Below are 19,780 nucleotides of genomic sequence, written 5' to 3'. Positions count from 1 at the left end.
TGTAATTCGCTGATGGTAGAGTTGATACTCAAATCTCAGGTTCTAAGAAGCCAAATTATTCAAGGGTGGCCTCATATGGGTATCACCAACATCTAAATATCTATTTTCTTAGCTTCAAGTCGTTGCCATCATTCAGACACCATTTGCTGACTGGGTGGCTCATTTCGGTCTTGACTCTTCGTACCTTGCCATGCTCTCTGAGATCTTTTCTTCAGAAAGGCAGCAGCTCACAGAGGTGATTGGAAGATGGGATGCTTGCTGTCATAGGTTACCTTCAGGCTGGCGGGATAGAGGATGGTGCACTAGATATTGGCCTGGAGAAGTTGCTGTTAGACGGGTACATATTTTCTTCTTGTCGCCTGTACTGCAATTGTAAAATCCGGGTATTACGAGTTATAACAGCCCTCAAATGGCAGTTTGTTTCTCCGTGGCCAGGCAGAGCACAGCCTGTCCTCGCGTTCTTCCAGTCTTCATGTGATGGAGTCCATATGGGAGGTTAGTGCGCCCATTTTAGAGCCTGTGAACACCAGGCTCTTGTGCATTGCCCTCAACAGCACTTTCATGTTGTTGTCTCTGTTCCGAAGTTCAGATGCAGAGTAAAAGACACCTGCCACTGATGACTTCTCTGACGCCTTCCGTTACTGCGCAGCGACTCAAACGGCAGCTTAGGTCGCCGCTTGTCTGTTTTCCCCATTGCGCTGGAGTGTACTGGCGCAACCTGAAGGGAACGCGAGTAGATGATGTAAGGAGACTCTTTAGTCCCATTCGGTTGTGGGCAACTTCTCCGTATTCCTGCTGCACAGATCCACCATCCCCCTCCTCAGCCTCTCCCGGCGTCCAGCACCACCACAACTGCAGTTTCAGGCAAGGAATGTGGGCATTGTACAGAAGTGCACGCAGTCTTTTTATGGCGATGTAGGCAGTAGAGGGATGTAGGTTGTGGCAGACTGTATCCCCTCACGGCAGGTGCCCCAAGACAGCCATCTTCCTTAACGGCTGTCTGGCACACCCACCGGACTTTAGTTTTTTATTTATGTCTAAATTCTAAGACATTGCCCGTAAACAAGTCTTGAAGTGATCTGGGATGGTAGCTGGAATAAGAGAGCAGAGTGTTTTTCTCAGTTGATTTACAATACAAAGCTGTGTATAAAACCATATTCTCAAGCTTTACTTTGAGGTCCAGGAAATCTATCTCCGCTTTATCTCAATACTTAGTGAACCGTTGGCCCTGACAGTTAAGGTTTACCCGTTACATTTTTATTTAAAAAAGTAGGAGAGTATGTTTCCCTTGCCAGATTAGGAAGATGTCATCGTTACCTCACTTGCGATAGGTAATATGTTGTCTGAAGTGGTTTGAAGATAAAACGGGAGTGGATTACATATGAGCCATGACCAGCAGAACAACGTTTAGAGTGAAATCACTCCTATCCATGTGCCTTTAATCTGTAGTTCATCCACTGACCTATACGTTCTAAAACTGAGCCACCGCCAGAGGCAATTGACCTCCCGTGTGACGATTGTGTATTCTTTCTTTTTCTTCTTTTTTTGTAATCGTGTTTTTATTTAGAACTTGCACAGTAGGGCACATTACATGATGGTGCATATGAGAACAATGCAACAATAAAGAGCAGGTAGTGTCATACAGCCAGCCTTGCATTCAATGGAGTGCTCCACATTCCAATGTTCTAATATAGTTCTAATAAATACCGGCTGTTAAAGGCCCGCTGCAGCGTTAAAGGCCCGAGCCGAAGGCGAGGGACTTTAACAAAGCAGAGGGACTTTAAAAGCCGGTATTGCCCTGCTACGAAGGGCTATAAGGACAAAACAAAGCCTTCATGGAGCGCGAGGGAATTCAAATCCCCTCAGGCTCCCCGAAGCCTTTGTTCACAGCCAGAGCTGTGAACAAAGACACATTGGAATGTTGGTGCTCCGGGCTTATACCAGCCATTATAAGCCCGGAGCACTCCATTGTTTACAATGGAGCTTCCAGCATTCCAATGTTCTAATCTGGCTTAAATAGCGTGACTCTTTTTTTAGTAGGTTCAGTCAATTGGAAAATTTTGGCTTGAATGTCTTTGGTTGGATTTCTTTGGAATATGAGATAATGTTCAGCGATGGCAAGTCGATGGTTGATCTTTTGTATGTAAATACCCATGTCCTGTTTGACTGTACCACCCCCCCTGGCGGCTGGTTTAATGACTAGTGTGGGAGTATTCTTAAAGGATTGAAGGGCTGAGCTCTCCTGACGAGTAATGCTACATTGTGTGAACTATGGGGAAGGCCCACTTCTGCGAAGAGTTGCATTGTGTTTGCATTCTCTCTGGGGTGCTCAGTAGTGCAGCGCCCATTGAAGGGGAGTCCCGTGCCCAGGGTCTCCCACCTCAAGAGCATCATAGAGACCTTTATCTCCCATAGAAGCCGATGCCCTGCTGTTGCGTAATAGTCTGTTCTGCCTGTGAGGAAAAACGGCTGATACAGACAGATGATCCTCTCAGTTCTGAGGAGTGGGGGAACGGTACACTGCCCTTGGAAGGCCTGGCATGATCTGAGGGGCGTTAAAAACGAACAAAGACTGCATGCTTTGCAGAGATCTAGCTTCATCCTGAAAGGAAGAAGGGCCTTCTGAATCCAAGCACAGGTTTCCGTTTGTGCAGGTTTTGGTGAACCTTGAGGCAGTGGCAGCCACTAAATTTAAGAGGGAGGGGGGGCGGATGGACGAGACACACATGCACACATACAAACTCACAGCCATGCATTCACACACACAAACATATCCACTCGCAACACGCACCACCAAACATTCATACATACACGCACCAAACATTTAATTAAATAAAAAAACACACACACTTACCTGCTGCTCTACCTCAGAAGTCCGAGGAGGCTGGGGACTTCTGCTTTCTCTCATTGGCTGGCCTTAGAAGGCAGCATTCCCAACGTCGTCACAGAGTGGGATGGGGTCAGTGAGACTGCTGACCCCTTCTGACTCTGTGATGAAGTGTCACTGAATGACACTAGACCCTGGGCACTTCAAGGCTTACAACTGAAGCCCCCTAGTGCGAGGCAATCAGTTTGCTACCACTGAGGGAACGGCCTCAGGGACTTTTGCTGAGCTGAGGTGGTCACGCCCACAGGAGCTGTGACTTCCTCAGCCCAGCAAATTTCAGCTCAGGCAGCCAGAAGCCTGCGCTAAATGCGCATGTTTGGCTCCTGGGTGCTTGACCTGAATACGAACGGTGTCTGTCTGGCTGACATTTGTCCAGCCTGATCGACACTATTTGTGAAGGGCCAAAAGTGGTGGGAACGTGGCCCCTCAGCCCTAATGGACCGTCCGCGACGGGTTTGTGAGACCAAAAAAAAGAAAGTGGTGTGGCGCAGCTGGCAGGGCAGCTGACTCCGGAACATGGGGCTCATAGTTCGATCACGGGCACTGGCGGCAGGTTAGCCCAGCACAATGTGACTGTGGGAAATAGCTCGCCTGGAGACCCTTAAGGGTGATTAGTTCGCACTTTACAAATACTGGGTTAAAATATGTACGGATTGTCTACATTTTTGCAGGAAACCTTGTGCCTATTTGGGACTACCTGTAAAATTAAACATGCCAAGTGTAGTGACAAATTGGACGTTCAAGACTCTCCTTACCAGATACTTTTGGTACATCTATCAATAAGCTGGAACCAGACTATTCTCATTCTGCACGTGGTATGTTTGAAATATTTCAAAGTAAGCCATTATAAGGGATTTTTTTTTACTGTGGTGAAGCTTTCTCTTGGGCTTTAGAGAATATTGACATTGAAGTAATCATGATTAAATGAGTTTGTGGATAAACTTGTATCTAAAAAATAATCAGAAACGCGTTTTTTCTTTCATTAAATGTACGTGGTCGGGTTCGTAAAATGGCGGTGGAATTTCTTTTAAAGATGGAATTAACTGGTGGTGTTTCATGAATACTCCAGATTGATATAGTTTTAACGTTCTTGGATAGATTACAGATAGAAACGTCAGAAAACAATTGAGGAAATGCATGTATAAAACAAGCTGTGTCCTTGTTGCAGTATTTACACATTAAATGCTATTTGTTGAAAAGCATTTCAAAGTTTAATTAAAGTAACCTCTCGTAAATTGACTAAAAGATGCAAACAGGAAATGAAACATGGACAGGAATTTATAGCGAGTAGCTTGGAGTGAGCCCTAAAGAAGTATCAAAAGCCAACATAGATTAAAATAGAAATTTGAATCCAATTAATCAATGTAAATCTACCTCTGCTTATTAAAAAAAAGGGCGTCTACGTCACATTACAAAGCAGACCCCGTCAGTAAATATTACACTTGACAAATGACGATCAGCATGTGTTTAACAGACTGGTTGAATTATTAATGTGTGCCTGTCATATTGTTGATATAGTGCTTGCGGTCTTTGTTTCAGCCGAGAAGCATGCTGGGGTCCCCTGCGTCACCGCGTCGGTGGATTGTAAAGTTGCTCAATAATCACTCGAGGCACGTTGTTGGGTTACCGCTATATTTATTTTGCATTCTTATGAGGATGTACCGAGGAGCGTCGGCCGGCACACTCTCCCTCTGGCTGCTCGGCGCGCTAATGCCGCGCGCGCTCCCCGGCGCCAACATGGCCGCCTGCGTCACGTCAACGTGACGTGATAACAACTAGACCGCTACATATCTCCCCCTTTTACCAAACCAAAAATCAGTCACTTACAGTTCGCAGGTTAGTTCAAAGTCTTGGAACCTGGAAGGCCTTACCACTTGTCTTCCACTCCTGGTCACCTTACCAATGTTCCCTCGAGCCCCTTGGCTCTGCGTTTCCTCGATTTCTGTTCCTCCACTCATCGCTCCTTCGCTGTTCATATTGCCTCTCGGCCTGTCCATCTCTACCACTGGGGCCTCACCCCTTAACACACCTTCTTGCTCCTCTCCTGCACCTGCTTCTTCCATTTGTTCACTTCCGCCTTTCTTGTTCTCTTCATCCCCGTCTTCCGTGTCTTCACCTTCCGGACCCCACTGTTCCCATCTCAATATCTTGTTGCACCGGGCCATGCGGTCCTGCGACCACACGTTCCCATCACTGAGCAGGGCCGCTCGATCATAAACTTCCTTAACCTGCATCGGCTTGCTGTACTTGCTGTCTCCCTTTCTTTGTAGGGTCGCCAGCTTTACTCTCACCCATTCTCCTCTCTCTAACTGAGTGTCCTTCACATTCCTCCTCTTGTTGTAGTTGTTGGTGTAGGTGGCTTGTGCTCTCTCCAGATTTGCTCTTACTACCGCCGGAGACCATTCGCTGGTCACCACCTTCTCCTTCCAGATTCTGTTGTCGTGCGTGAAGGGTTCACGTCCTCTCAATATTTGAAACGGGCTATACCCCGTGCTTGTGGGCGTTATTCTGTAGGCCCATACCATGTTCTCCAACGCTTTCTTCCAGTCTTTATTACAGGTGATGGCCGCTTGTATGGCCCCCATCACCACTCTGTTAAATCGTTCCACCAGACCGTTGCCTGCCGGATGGTATATGGCCGTGTGCTTTACAGAGATGCCATTTCTTCCCATGAATTGTTTCCATCTTTCCGATGTGAACTGTGGTCCATTGTCACTTAAGATGGACTTGGGAATTCCTTCTCGGGTGAATGTTTCCGATAGAAACTCCAGGATGTTCTCCGTGTCCATGGATTCGCTCACCTTTATTTCTGGCCATTTGGAATAACGGTCGATGAGGACACACACATATTTCTGTATGCTCTGGTCATCCAGCACCGGTCCTAGAATGTCTATTGACAACTCTTCCCACGGGTTTGAGGGAGTGTCGAATTTTCCAAGGGCTGGACGTAGTGGTCTCAATGTTTTGTCGGCCCCTTGACATTGGGGACACTCTCTGACATGCCTCTCTGCTCTTACGTCCATCCCTGGCCACCAGTAGTTCTGTTTCGATCTGGCCTTGAGTTTCCCTATGCCAAGGTGGCCTTCGTGTAATAAGTCCAGCAGCTTGTTGATGAGATTCGTGGGGGGAATTACTCTGTCTCCCCGGTAGATGAATATGCCCTTGTCTCCTACTGTCAGTTCTTCTTTCACTTCATAAAATTGTTTGAGGTTGGTTTTCACCTTTTTCTTATCAGGCCACCCTTGTGTGATGTGCGCTTTTACTTCCATAAGGTCAGAGTCTTCTTCATAGGCTTCCGTCCACTCTTGTATGCTGATTATCTTCTCTTGGTCCTCTATGAGAGCTACCATCTCTCCTCTGTCCGCTGGGTCTTCTTCTCCCGGCTCCATGGCCGCCGCTCGACTCAAGTAGTCCGCCACTCGGTTCTTGTTTCCAGGGATGTACTCCACATCATATCTGAATTCCAACAGTTTTAAGGACATCTTCGATATCCGGGGTGTGGCGCTGGCGTGCCCGCACGATGTTAATACCTTCACTAACGGCTTGTGGTCCGTCTTGAGCAGAAATCGGGTACCCCATAGGAACTGCCGGAACCTCGTCATGGCCCACACCACCGCTAACATCTCCTTCTCGATGACGCTGTACTTGCCTTCTGTCTCCGTCAGTGCTCTGGAGGCGAAGCTGATTGTCTCCGTGTCCCCTCTTCCTCGGTCTTGCATGAGTACAGCGCCTAACCCCTTGTCGCTGGCGTCGGTGATGAGTATGGTGGCGCCTTGTGGGTCGTACCCCTTGAGTGGTATGGCTTCTAGGATTCCCTTTTTGATGACTTCAAATTCCGCTTGGGCTTCCGGTGTCCACTGGAACACCGTGCTCTCTCTGGTCAGCCTCCTCATGTTGTAGGTCTTGGATGCGAAATGTACCACGAATTTGCTATAGTACTCCGCCATCCCCAGGAACGATCTGACTTCCTCCTTGTTCTTGGGGGGCGGTGCTTCCGCGATGGCTTTCACGTTCCCCGTCTTGGGTGTGATCCCCTGTCGCCCAATTTCATGGCCTAAATAGGTTACCGATTGCAGTCCCAACCGACATTTCGACCATTCTGCCGTGAGACCTTTGGCTTCTAGTGTTTGTAGTACTTTTTCTAGTTTCCGGTCATGATCTCTCCTATCTCTCCCCATCACTAGGATGTCGTCCTGGAAGTACTGTACATCTTTGCAGTCTCTGAACAATTGGTGCATCATCTTCTGAAAGACGGCTGCCGCCGAGGCTAGCCCGAACGGCATGCGACAAAATCTGTAGCACCCAAACGGGGTGATGAACGATGTCAGGCTTTTGCTGTCCGGGTGTAGAGCTACCTGGTGGTAAGCTGATGTAAGGTCAATGGTGGAGTACCACTGAACTCCTCTGGTTTTTGCCAACATCTCCTCTATCTTGGGAAGGGGAAATTTCTCCACCACTATGTTTTTATTGAGTTCTCTCAGGTCCACACAGAGCCTGACCTTCCCGTTGGGTTTCATCACGACCACCAAGGGCGCCAGCCATTCGGCGCAGGTAATGGGTTCTATGATGCCCTTCTTCTCCAGATCTTGGAGTTCTGTCTGGACGGCTTCCCTTACTGCAATGGGCACATTCCTCACTTTATGTGCTACTGGTGTGGCTCCGTCCTTGAGCACTATTTTATGTTGAAATTTCTCCATTTTCCCTACAGTGCCCCCAAACACTTTTGGGTAGTTCTTCTTCCATCTGTTCATGTCCGGCCATTCCTCCTGTTCTGTGAGCAGAATTTGTTCCTTCCCTCCTGGGTCGAGTTTTATGCCTAGGTCGCCCTGGTCTAACCATCCTAGGACGGAGGGTCCTTTCTCGGCCACATACAGTTTGCACCACGCTGATCGGCCTCTGAACTCGAACAGTAGACGTCGGAAACCCAGCATGGGAATGCGATCCCCATTATAGGTAACCGGTCGTATGTCTAGTTTCTCCAGTTCAGGGCCCAACTTGGTTTGGAACTGTTCTTCCCACACTGCTCTCTGTATAATGGTAAATGGGGATCCGGTGTCTGCCACTACTGAAATGGTGATGCCGCCCATGGACATCTCTAGGACTGGTTTGGTTGATCTCTTGGCGTCTACGCTCAATACCTGATCGTATATACATAAGACGGTGACCACTTCTTCCTCTGTGGCTTCCTCCAGGTCTTCTGCGCTTTGGTCAACATATTTCACCACTCCTTTCTGTTGTTTCTTCCGACACACCTTCTCGTAGTGACCCATGATACCGCAGTGCAGGCATTTGGCTCGGAATGCCGGGCAACGTCTGTCGTGGGCTTCGTGGGACCAACTTCCACACCTGTAGCACGTTTTCTTGTTCTCACTGTCCGCTTGTTTCCCTTGCCATCTGCTAGTCCCTTTTGCCATGGGTTGTTTGTTTTTCTGGTCCTTGCGGTGATCTCCCTCCTGTATCCTGTTCACCATGGTTGGGGTGACCGCCTCTTTTCTTGTAGCATCGGCGCACCTCTTCGAGAGTTCTGCCCTCTTCACTATGACCATTACTTCCTTGAGTGTGGTGTCCCCACTCGCCCACAGCTTGTCTTGCACGTTTGCGCTGGTGGTGTGCATGATCACCTGGTCTTTTATGAATTCATCTTCCCACAGTGCGTACTTACACGGGGCTGCTAGCTTTCTCAACGCTGCTACATACTCTTCGATGGATTCCCCCACCTGTTGTTTCCTTTGCTGGAAGTTATATCTATCCACTGAAACACAGATGGTGGGGCGGTATCGCTCATCTAGGTCCTCCACTGCATGCGCATACACATCGTCGTCTGTGTCTTCTCTCTTCGTTGGTACTAGACTCTTGTATATTCTCAGTCCCTCTGGGCCCAGATTTAGTAGCAGGATGCGTTTTTTTCTCTGAGGAGTGAACTGCTCTTCATTTTCGTCCTCCAGGACCCCTATGAAATTGTCTATATATTCCTTCCAGTCCTCCCATTTCATCAGTGGGTCTCCGGGTTTCGTTAGGAATTGCACGGGTGCAATCGCATACCCTGCCGGGGTACTCATCTTCACTTCCTTGGCGCTCGTTCCGTCGGTGGCTTTGCTCGGGGGGCTGCCTGGGGTGTTGTTGTTGTTCCCTGTGTGCTTGATTCTCTGGGGGCTCTTGTTACTAGACCCCACTTCCTCCTCTTTGGTAGCCAGCGCAGCGCTCCCTGTACGTGGATATGTGTGAAGGTGGCGCGTGTGCTCTTGGCCGTTTGTGGATAGCGTCGTCCCTGTGGCCTATATGCAGCTCGTGTGCTGTACTGTGGCACTGCCACGCTCCTCGGTTGCTCCGTACCTCGGATCGTCCGACGTGGTTGACTAGGACGTTTTCCGTGACTCCACCGCTCCAGGCAGGCCTGGCTGGTGTTCCGTTTTGGGCCTGGTGACCTGCTTGCGTGTCTTCCTTCGCCTCGTGGGGGCCACGTGGAGTGTTGCCCTCTCCTGTGCTCCCGCGTCGGTCAGGTCTCTGTCCCGACCTCGTCGCCACTGTAAAGTTGCTCAATAATCACTCGAGGCACGTTGTTGGGTTACCGCTATATTTATTTTGCATTCTTATGAGGATGTACCGAGGAGCGTCGGCCGGCACACTCTCCCTCTGGCTGCTCGGCGCGCTAATGCCGCGCGCGCTCCCCGGCGCCAACATGGCCGCCTGCGTCACGTCAACGTGACGTGATAACAACTATACTTTTGGTACATCTATCAATAAGCTGGAACCAGACTATTCTCATTCTGCACGTGGTATGTTTGAAATATTTCAAAGTAAGCCATTATAAGGGATTTTTTTTTACTGTGGTGAAGCTTTCTCTTGGGCTTTAGAGAATATTGACATTGAAGTAATCATGATTAAATGAGTTTGTGGATAAACTTGTATCTAAAAAATAATCAGAAACGCGTTTTTTCTTTCATTAAATGTACGTGGTCGGGTTCGTAAAATGGCGGTGGAATTTCTTTTAAAGATGGAATAAACTGGTGGTGTTTCATGAATACTCCAGATTGATATAGTTTTAACGTTCTTGGATAGATTACAGATAGAAACGTCAGAAAACAATTGAGGAAATGCATGTATAAAACAAGCTGTGTCCTTGTTGCAGTATTTACACATTAAATGCTATTTGTTGAAAAGCATTTCAAAGTTTAATTAAAGTAACCTCTCGTAAATTGACTAAAAGATGCAAACAGGAAATGAAACATGGACAGGAATTTATAGCGAGTAGCTTGGAGTGAGCCCTAAAGAAGTATCAAAAGCCAACATAGATTAAAATAGAAATTTGAATCCAATTAATCAATGTAAATCTACCTCTGCTTATTAAAAAAAAGGGCGTCTACGTCACATTACAAAGCAGACCCCGTCAGTAAATATTACACTTGACAAATGACGATCAGCATGTGTTTAACAGACTGGTTGAATTATTAATGTGTGCCTGTCATATTGTTGATATAGTGCTTGCGGTCTTTGTTTCAGCCGAGAAGCATGCTGGGGTCCCCTGCGTCACCGCGTCGGTGGATGACATACGCTTCCAAGCCACTGCAAGGTACGTCCTGGCACTGCACGTACTGTACGCAGGATCACGCATCGTCCTCTGAGAGGGACAACGGAGATGATTAACCGGGTCTGGGAGCATTGATGATACCGTTCAATGAGTCCCTCCTGGAGCAAGGGTCATTCTTAGAGCGTCTGCCAGGGCTTGGGCCAAGTCCCCCTGAGTCTGAACACAAGAGTCCGAGGTAACCAAGCGTTCTGAGTGCAGGTCTGTGACGTCAGGAGTGTGAGAACACTTTATTCCTATTCAGAGTGATCTTAAAACTCAGCGCGCAGAAAACACACATTAACCACCACAAACAATAAAAACCCGAGGATAAGAAGAACGCTATTGGCGGAAGCAGGTGTTCGATAAAACGTTTTACTAAACTTTCCTATTAAATTACTGTGGACCTTCTCTAGAGCTTGCCGGAGGCAGGAAATCTTCCGAAAAGTGGCAGCTTTCTACTGTGCCAATGCCATAGTTAGAGTGCGTAAGACATCTGTCTGGTGGAGAGGACAGCTGCAAGCTCTAAATAAGGCCCTGTGTAATGCTGCTCAGGACTTTTCTTATCAATTTGCAAAGTAGTCACAGGCTACTCTAAAAATGTCTCCTAAATAAATGGCGAATGTGGGTTGAGTGATTTTCTCAGAAATTGCATTTTCGCTATCTTGACAGCTGACTCCGTAAACTCCGCCCAGTATGAAAGTTAGATGAGTACATTTTTTATTTAAATATATAACTTAGGCGAGATCAAAACTTGCCATCAGCCATCTCCAAAGTCTGGGGTGTGAGTACAGGAAGACATCTGAAACTGAGTGCTCAAACTGAAGCCAGTGTTCCCAAACTTTGAGCACAAGCAGCAGCAGCAGCAATTTGCAATCACACAGTATTCTACTTTCCTAGGGTGACCAGATTCTCAAACCAAGCATTTGCAATGCAATAGGTCTCGCATTTGTGCGCGTTTAAGCTATTGGCACTGTAAATGACAATGCCTTTTATTTATGTTTTCAAAACCAATACGTAAAAAAAAGGCATTGTCTTTTACAATTCCAATGGCTCAAATTCTCGCAAATGCGAGACCTATTGCATTGTAAATGCTTCTTTTCATTGGCTGGGGGCAGTTGAAGGGTGATGGGGGGCATGGGGGGAGGAAAGAGTTAAGTTTAAAAGGTAAATGGAGAGGGTCGGTTTACAACCTCTAACATTTGACCTTGGCCTTTAATTGCACAGCAAATGTAACAAGGGAAGAATGTGATTTATATCCCCGTTTACAGAATCTGACCTGGAGCATGAAGTGCTCTGGTCAAATGCTCCTAAAGAAAGGGAGAAGTAGTCCCTAAACATATGCTACAATGGGACAAGTGGAAGGGTATAAGAACTAAGGCCCTGCTTTGTGGTAGTAAACAACTGATGCAGGGACAAAGAGGGAGGATCGACCACTAACAAGCAAGGAAATTAAAGGACACTGAAACTAATGAAAAGCAGGGGTAATGGCTTTAAGCCCAAGAGAAGTATATACTAAAGTATATACAACAGGTCTCGAATGCTCGACCTAACAAAAAAGCAGGACAGGTCATAGACATAGAAGTAGGACTACAGTTTGCAATAACCGTTGACATAAAAGTAGGGCTTTTTGACAGCTGTCATAGACCTAGAATGAGGACTACAATGACAGCTGCCTCCACAGACACAGATGAAGAATTACAGACTACAAATCAGATGTGTGACCCAGACAGCAATGAATTTTAAAGCTAACAGCATGGATGTGGGGTTTACGATTTAACAATGTCAAGAATGGACTCAAAGCTAATAATTTGCAAAAATGGCTAAAAAGCTTGTCCCATACCAGAAGCCAATAAGGGGAAGAGGAAGAAGGAAGAGAAAGGGAGACAAAAGGCATTATCATGTGGTAAGGGCTGAGGAGGTAGGCCTGTCTGTGTCTCTGAGATGCGGGGCGGGATGAGAGAAGGCCAGTCTGTGCCTCAGAGATGAGGGGAGAGATGAGAGAAGGCCTGTCTGTGCCTCTGGGGTGTAGGATGGCCTGTGACTATAGGCCTGTCTGTGCCTCTGAGATGAGGTGGGGGGGCTGTGGAATTTCTCAGATACAAGGCTAACTCTAAAATAGATGCAGTATGTTACTGGTGATGTCCGCTATGTACACACTTCTGTCGTACATAAGGGGCTCCTGTTGAGCAGCTTTAAAAACACCTCTAGGCACTGTGTATAAATCCATTCTTTGCTGTGATAAAACCCATCACATCATAGTGCTTAAAAACTTTCCCCAAGTGCATTTTAGGGAGTGCCTTTCTTCAGGGGGCAGTTACTGTCCAATTACAAGCCAGCATTTCTGGTCGTCTGGTAGAACAGTCCAGCGCCCCGCTTCCTCCCAGATAGGTGGTCTGAGTAGTGGGGAGAAGGGTACTACAGCACGGAAGTGTTGTAGGTCACAACAAGCAGAACTTGCCTCAGATCCTGTGTATCTCTCCCAACCATGCCCCATGAGACAACTGCACGCGCCGATGTCTCACCGCTTCTACATCACACAGGGCCTTCAGATGTAGTAGAAATATTACCCGAGCAGGCTTGGAGGCTGCAGTAACTTGACCACTTGCGTACAACACCCAACAATTTCCCCCACACTCCCTTCAACTTCTCATGCACCCTGTGCCCTCCCATCGCTCCCAAACTAGGCAGCGCGGTGAAGTCCCGTACAACACTCTACAAAGACCAGGTGACATGACTGAAGTATCCAGGCTTTAATTTGGATGAAGAAACTGGGGGGTCTCTCAAAGGGAAGTGGCCAATGTAATTAAAGGCGTGGCTTAAAACACATAAGCTAAAAAAATCTGTGCATAACATAGTGTCCCGCCAGAAAGATTTGCTGCTTCTGTCATTGTATCCAGATAAACATTACAAGTAACAATACACCTACAACAAACCAGGACTATTAGATTTGTCAATTGTTGTTAGCTACATAAGCTAAATAAGCAACAATATTGGCTTTGTTGTATATAATATTGAAAATACTTCAGTTCTGGAACAATGAGGTTGTGAAAGAACTATAACAGATCTGTTTGAAGGCAGTGAAGGGTGGTATTGCTGCAGTGGTAAGATTTTTTTTCCACCCTGAGGGCAAAAATGGAGAGCCCAATAGAGACCCGTCTCAGTACCTGTACGAAGTAAGCATGCGCACCTAGACACTAGTTAAGAAACTGGATATTTCTCTGTTTATCCCGGGCACTGCACAAAAACCTGGATATTACTGTAATTTGGAGCAAAGTGTCGGTGCACCGGTCAACTGCTTCAAAAACTAGGACCCTCTGGAGAAAACCAGGATGTCTGGTCACCCTATGCTTTCCTTAACATTCACAACATCAGCTAATTTTTGGGTAGACTAAACAAGCATGTGTTGCCTGTGTGTGCAGTTTACCTAACTTAACCAGTGAATGCAGGCAACAGTCGCTGGCAACCATGGTCTGCATTTAAGGTTCTTGGCTGTTGTCTTCGCAGGCGATTACGAACTGTGCCCAGCACTGATGGCCTTTCAGAGGTACTGATGTGCTACAAAAATCCTTAATTTCCCTTTAGATTAGTTCTCCTCTATATGCAAAACCACAGCGTCAGTTGCAAGATATCCATGTATGTAGACTTATGTGGACAGCATAGATCTGATTTCAAAGCGATAGAGCAATGCACAAGAGTAAAGAATATATAAGAGTATGGTTTACAGAGAGTTGTGTGGTTCCTTACTTTGAAGAGGGATGAACCTGGAGTTGCTTCCATTAGCGATGGAGGGATGGGGCTTGTCGAATGTGTATCAGCATCGTATTCCATATCCTGGTGTAAAGCAGGTAAAGATCTGTTATTTAGTCCCCTTCTTTCTTGCACTCTCTTATCTTGAGTTAGCTAGTGTGGTACCTTGGAGTATTGAAGCTTTAATGCCTTGAAGCAGACTTCGAAATGATGCGGGTGGGAGTGGGCACCAGTAGAGTTTTCTAAACATGGATGCGGTTCAATCATATGTCTTCACTCCGGTGCGAGTTTGAGATGTCAGCAAGCGTGGCTGTTCCCACCATCAATGTATGTGAAGATAGCGATTGGGTGTCTGCTATGAAGTTGAATTCTGGTAGATGGTGCACGACTCTGCAGAGTAGGCAAAGCTGGCACCAGTCAGTCTTTGTCTTTCTGCAGTGTGAGTTTTAAAGCCAAAACTGGTATCAGTGTACAATCCTAATCATTTGGCGCTGATCTACAATTGAGTTGTAAAGCTATCGATCTTGATTGCAGAGTCAATCTCATTGTGTTTTTGCTTGCAGTCATTGGCAATTAACACAAACTCTGTCTGTAGAGGGTTGGGCTTTAGATAGGCGTTAGAGTTACAAGCTTGGATGGTGAAGAAGCTCTCAGGTGGTTAAAGCAGCTTTTTGATAACATTGTCAAGTATAGCCAGTTATTCTCTGCACAGTGGTAGATCTTGATGTTCTTGTTAGCAATATCAATAGCTTTCAGGAGGTGTACTCTAGGTTTCCTGCATATGTTTAGATCTTTAAGATTTATAGAATATGTTGTTGAGGTAGGATGTTTATATTGAATCCCTGCCTAAATGAGAGGATGTGGAGCCGGGCCTTGCAGTTGATGGTACAGAAAGATACTGAGAGGGGAGGGAGAGAATATTCAGGAAATGCATAATTTCATCGATAATCTAGAATGAGTCACCAATCAACTAGATTGTTGGTAACTCTGCCCTCTATGTTGCGTGAGAACCTATTGGTAGTCCCACAGGAAGGTGTTGCTCTTGACCTTCTCAGCGGACAGGTCTTTTGATAATATTGTCTAAAACGTTTGGATGGTAATATAGCTGTTTTTGGCAAGACTGTTGAGGTTCACTTTTTCCAGAAAAGGTAGGGTATGTCAAGTCTCGATGATGCCTCAGAAATCCTTGTGTGAGAGGAGCATTAAAGACCTAGAGGAGGGACCTGAGTTAATCATCAGGGATGGTTCAAGGAGTCTTGAAAGGTCTTTAATGTACACTGAGTCAAAATGTGACTGCTTGGTGTACTGTGGGTATGATAGATCCAACTGAATTGTCTGTGGTTTTTTTTATTCTGTAGACCTTTTTAATTTAAAAAAGTTGTTATTTTCAGTAGAGCACATTTTGGCATGTTCAATGCGCGAGCCTCAAGTGGTCTTGAAACTGTGCTTAATGGCTTTGAAAAGAACTCTGCTATGATTTAATACTGTATTGATGGTATGTATCCGTGTAGTAAGATGCCTTGGCTTGGATGATGAATTTCCTGAGGTTTGATTAGAGAGGTAAGTGGGGGGGTCTCAAGTCCCAAACCTCCACTGTGAACCACCATGCAGTGACAACCCTCTGTGCATATGACGGACACATGGTTTAGGCTGAAAAGTTAGATAACCCTCGCTCTTTATCTAATTCCTACACGAGGATACACCCCACCCTCCAAGCCACTCACCCAAACTAATGTCGGTGAGGAACAAAATCCTCCAGTGTATAACCGCTGTGGGATACATCGCAATCACAGACCGATACCTGAACAAAACACCAAGAGGCCAAATACTGCACTATTCTTATACACATTAACTAGCGTCACATAAATGAGGTGGTTGTTGTGATATGTTAACTTTCAATGGGCTACAACGTTGAAAAGCAGTTTTGAATCAAAGAGCCCTAAACTAATGAGATTGTCCTTGGCAGTGTGCTGACTGGATAGAATAATTCTTCATCTGTTGCAGGCATTAAACCACTAAAGTCAAATGTCTCTTTGCACGATGTCAGAAATCTAAACTTCAAACGACTGTCAAGATGATTAGTGCACGAAGGCGGGAGCCTAATACTAAGCAGGTGAAGGTGTAGCATCACAATGTTAAAAGACAAATTAACCTGAGTTGCAGGAAAATGTACACTCCAAAAAAAAAATGGGGTTCTAGCTCATGTTATGTGCCCCATCCATTTAGCTTTTGTTTAGTTTGCTTTTATCCAGTCATCTAATACCACTTGGCAGTGAAAATACATAGACAGACACCCAAAACAAGTATAGATCCAGATGTAATCTTCACACTTGTGAAATACACCACACAATTTTGCAAGATATTGATGAAATGGCACGCATGTGAACTATCAATAAATTAATTACCACCTTAGTCAAACAATCAACATACCAACTAAACAATGATCAAATTAGGGCCTTATGCGACAGGACGGTGCTGTTTAATAGATTTTGATTTAAGCTCCACTAGCACGGATTCTGTCCTGAGTTCTGGCCTAAATCTGCTATCTAAAATCTCTATTGCGTGGTTGGTGGCTTCATGTCATCGGTGACTTATTAGTAATGACAAAGTTACTCCAGGGTCTAGCATCAAAACCAGTGTAGTAGTTTCTTTATCACACCTAACCTAAGGAACTCCACCACTGCAGACAGATTTCTAAAGTTAATTTAACAGAGCTCCTCCAATGATGCACATCATTCCACCTACCAGGGCAGAATATGGCACATTTGAGGACAGTGTTTTGTCAATTCCCCGAAGCTTGGTTTTATTGAGTGCAAATAACGTAAACTACCAAGTTGTTGGTTGAGTTCTGAGAAGAGTTTCTTGGGAATAGCTTGTAAGCGGCTTCAATCAACTCCATTGTACATTTTAGTAATTTATAAATACCCAAGCATAACTATTTATTCCCTCGCTTATAAAAGGGCTTTTTTTTTTACAATGGAACATAGGAAAGAAAATGCAGTTCTGCTTGAGTTTTCTACACCCAAGACAGCTGTACCATTTTTGAAGGCCTACTGACTACTTACAACCTTATGTTGTGATTTAATACACTTTTATCAATCAAGTGTCAGCAAGTTTGATAAGGATAATATCACTTTAACTTTCAATTTATTGGGAATAGAATTGTTTCTAATCACAAGCTACAGTGACACATTTTAGAAATGGTGTCTGGAATCAGGTAATGCATTAGATCTTGCTTTGATATAGCTGTTTATGAGCTGACATCAGACCCTAAGAAATCATGCAAAGGCATTTAGTCTCATGAACTAAGACCGTGATGGTATTTTTTTATTTGTGCTACTTTTCTTCTATATCTGAATTTCTGTTTTCTACTTTCAGGATTGGCCAAGTCATCAGTATAAAGGCAAAGGTTAACAGAGCCTTCAATACGAGTATGGAGGTAAGAAATGCAGATTTCCAATTTTGCACATTTTCTGCCTATGCAAATATCAAATGTATTACAATTCTACAAAACATTGAAACGTCTCCTCTGTGGCTTCGAGCTGGTTTTGTCTAAACAAGAGACCAGTCAATGTGCTAGAACCTATGCAGTGACAGAAGTTCTAATTTATTTTGCTCTTGTGAACCTATTCATCGTTCAGAGCGGTCCTAGCCTAGTCTCCCTAAGATGCACCCAGGGGTCTGAAATAAAATACCGTTATAATGATGAAGATGTGGTGCGATATTCCCCATCAACGGAAGTTCTGATTATTCATGTGCTCAGATCACCAGGAGGACGCAAGGATCTCCTTCATTCCATCTAGACATGCATCAGGCAGGCACCATGTACGCCTTCATAGAAGGAAGAGCCTCTGGTCTGGCCCTATTTATCCCAAGTGACCCGGCCTGGGCCCACAGTCCCACACAAAAAAGGATGTTAGCCTATTGTATGCTGGGTAGGGCAGTACTACCAGACCTGCCCTTCCCAGAGATCTTGAAACGACTTCTGTGACGAGTGAAAATAGGGATGGAGCGGGAAACATTGTTGAGATCCAGTCAAACCAAGAAACAAAATACCAATACAGACAGAAACAGTTGATGCTCTGAAGTTTGTTGATGGAGTACATATTGACTTTAGCTGCACTGGAAAGATTGCTGAAATACCTATGCTTAATTTGTGCTGGTATTTGCTGGTGCTGAGCACCACCACTGATTTTGTTACACCATCACTTATTTCTTTCATTCCACCACATGATGAAGCTATCTATCCATCCATGAGCTGATCTTATCAGCAGTGTGTAACACTTCAATACACATCAAAAAAATAATAATACCATCCCAGGTTATTCACACAACTATTGGTGATATGATATTTTCATACTTGTCAGATTTGGTGATAGCTGGTAGGCATCGTTGGCACTGATAGTTAGCAGCAATGGCTAGGGTACTGGGTGGCACACACTGAGGTGGTCTCCTGTGAAATACCTTGGGCCCTGCCTCTAACATATTCTACAAATTAAGCATTGCAACTGCCTATCCAGAAAAAAATTCTTCACTGGTCCAGGATATTTCTTATTTCTTTCTGAACTAGTTCACAAAGTATATTTGGGACTGAGTAGTGAATGACTGAGTTTAAACCCTTTTGAAGAGGGACACACCAGGGGTGTACAATTCCCCCCCCCCCCCCCCACTTGTTTGTGCTAGTAATGGAACTACTTGTGGCGATTGTTTGCTGACAGGTAGAGATCGTAGGTATGCCTTGGGGACGGAAGCGAGAGGGTGAAAGACCTAAAAATTAATTTATTCACAGATGATATACTCTTCATAGTAACTGACCCAATTCGGTCCATCCCTAAAATTCTTGAAGTCCTGGACAGTTATAAAATAGTCTCTGGTTTTAAAGAGAACTACGAGAAGTCCAAGATGCTTGGTGTAGACTTGGACCCCGGAACCAAAAACACTCTCTCGACTAGAACTGCTTTCCGGTAGTCTGCCGGGAGGAAATAAAGTACCCGGGTACATGCATCACCCTGCACTATCGACAGCGGTATGTTGCCAACTAGCCCCGCTTACTCAGCGCTCTTAAAACCAATCTATTGAGGTGGAGAAACATTTATGTGTCCTGACTTGACAGGGTAGCAGCAAAACATACTCCCTAGACTTCTCTATCTGTTCCAGGCCCTCCCTGTCAAACTGCTTGAAAAGGACATGCAAAATTTGCAGCAGGCCGTAGACTAATGCATTTGGTTGGGAAAATGGGCAAGAGTGTTGAGGAAAGTGTAGAGGGTATCCAAGCAGTTGGATGGGTTGAGCCTCCCCAACATGAAACGATACTACCAGTGACCCAATTTAGAATCCGTATTGAATGGTCGAGTCTTGAGCCTGAACGCTACTGGATCCATACAGATGCCTCGGTGTTGGGCTGAGCTCTGTGGACGTTTCCCTGGCTCCATTAACACACGAGACTCCCAGTTTGCTACTACTCTGATATACTTAAACCGACCATGGAAGATAGAGACTCCCTCATGAGGACCCCAAGGCTGACCACGTTCTCTCCCCCCACTCCCTCTTCACACCACTGTTTGACAACCCAGACTTCT

At 45.6% G+C, this 19,780-nt stretch overlaps 1 protein-coding gene across 1 annotated transcript in view; it reads left to right on the top strand.

The window, feature by feature from the left end:
- The window catches only part of ACOT12 (acyl-CoA thioesterase 12), a 517,871-nt gene that overhangs the window by 36,547 nt on the left and 461,544 nt on the right, over nt 1-19,780 (top strand). The window contains exons 2-3 of the mRNA XM_085640749.1: nt 10,388-10,457; nt 17,580-17,640. Coding sequence (XP_085496875.1) covers nt 10,388-10,457; nt 17,580-17,640 — 131 coding nt within the window. The remainder of the gene's footprint in view (nt 1-10,387; nt 10,458-17,579; nt 17,641-19,780) is intronic.

Source organism: Triturus cristatus, chromosome 2_1 (assembly GCF_964204655.1).
Source record: "Triturus cristatus chromosome 2_1, aTriCri1.1, whole genome shotgun sequence".
In the NCBI taxonomy this organism is placed as follows: Eukaryota; Metazoa; Chordata; class Amphibia; order Caudata; family Salamandridae; genus Triturus; species Triturus cristatus.
The sequence above is the reverse complement of the archived record's forward strand: the minus strand, read 5'-3'. Positions and strand labels throughout refer to the sequence as shown.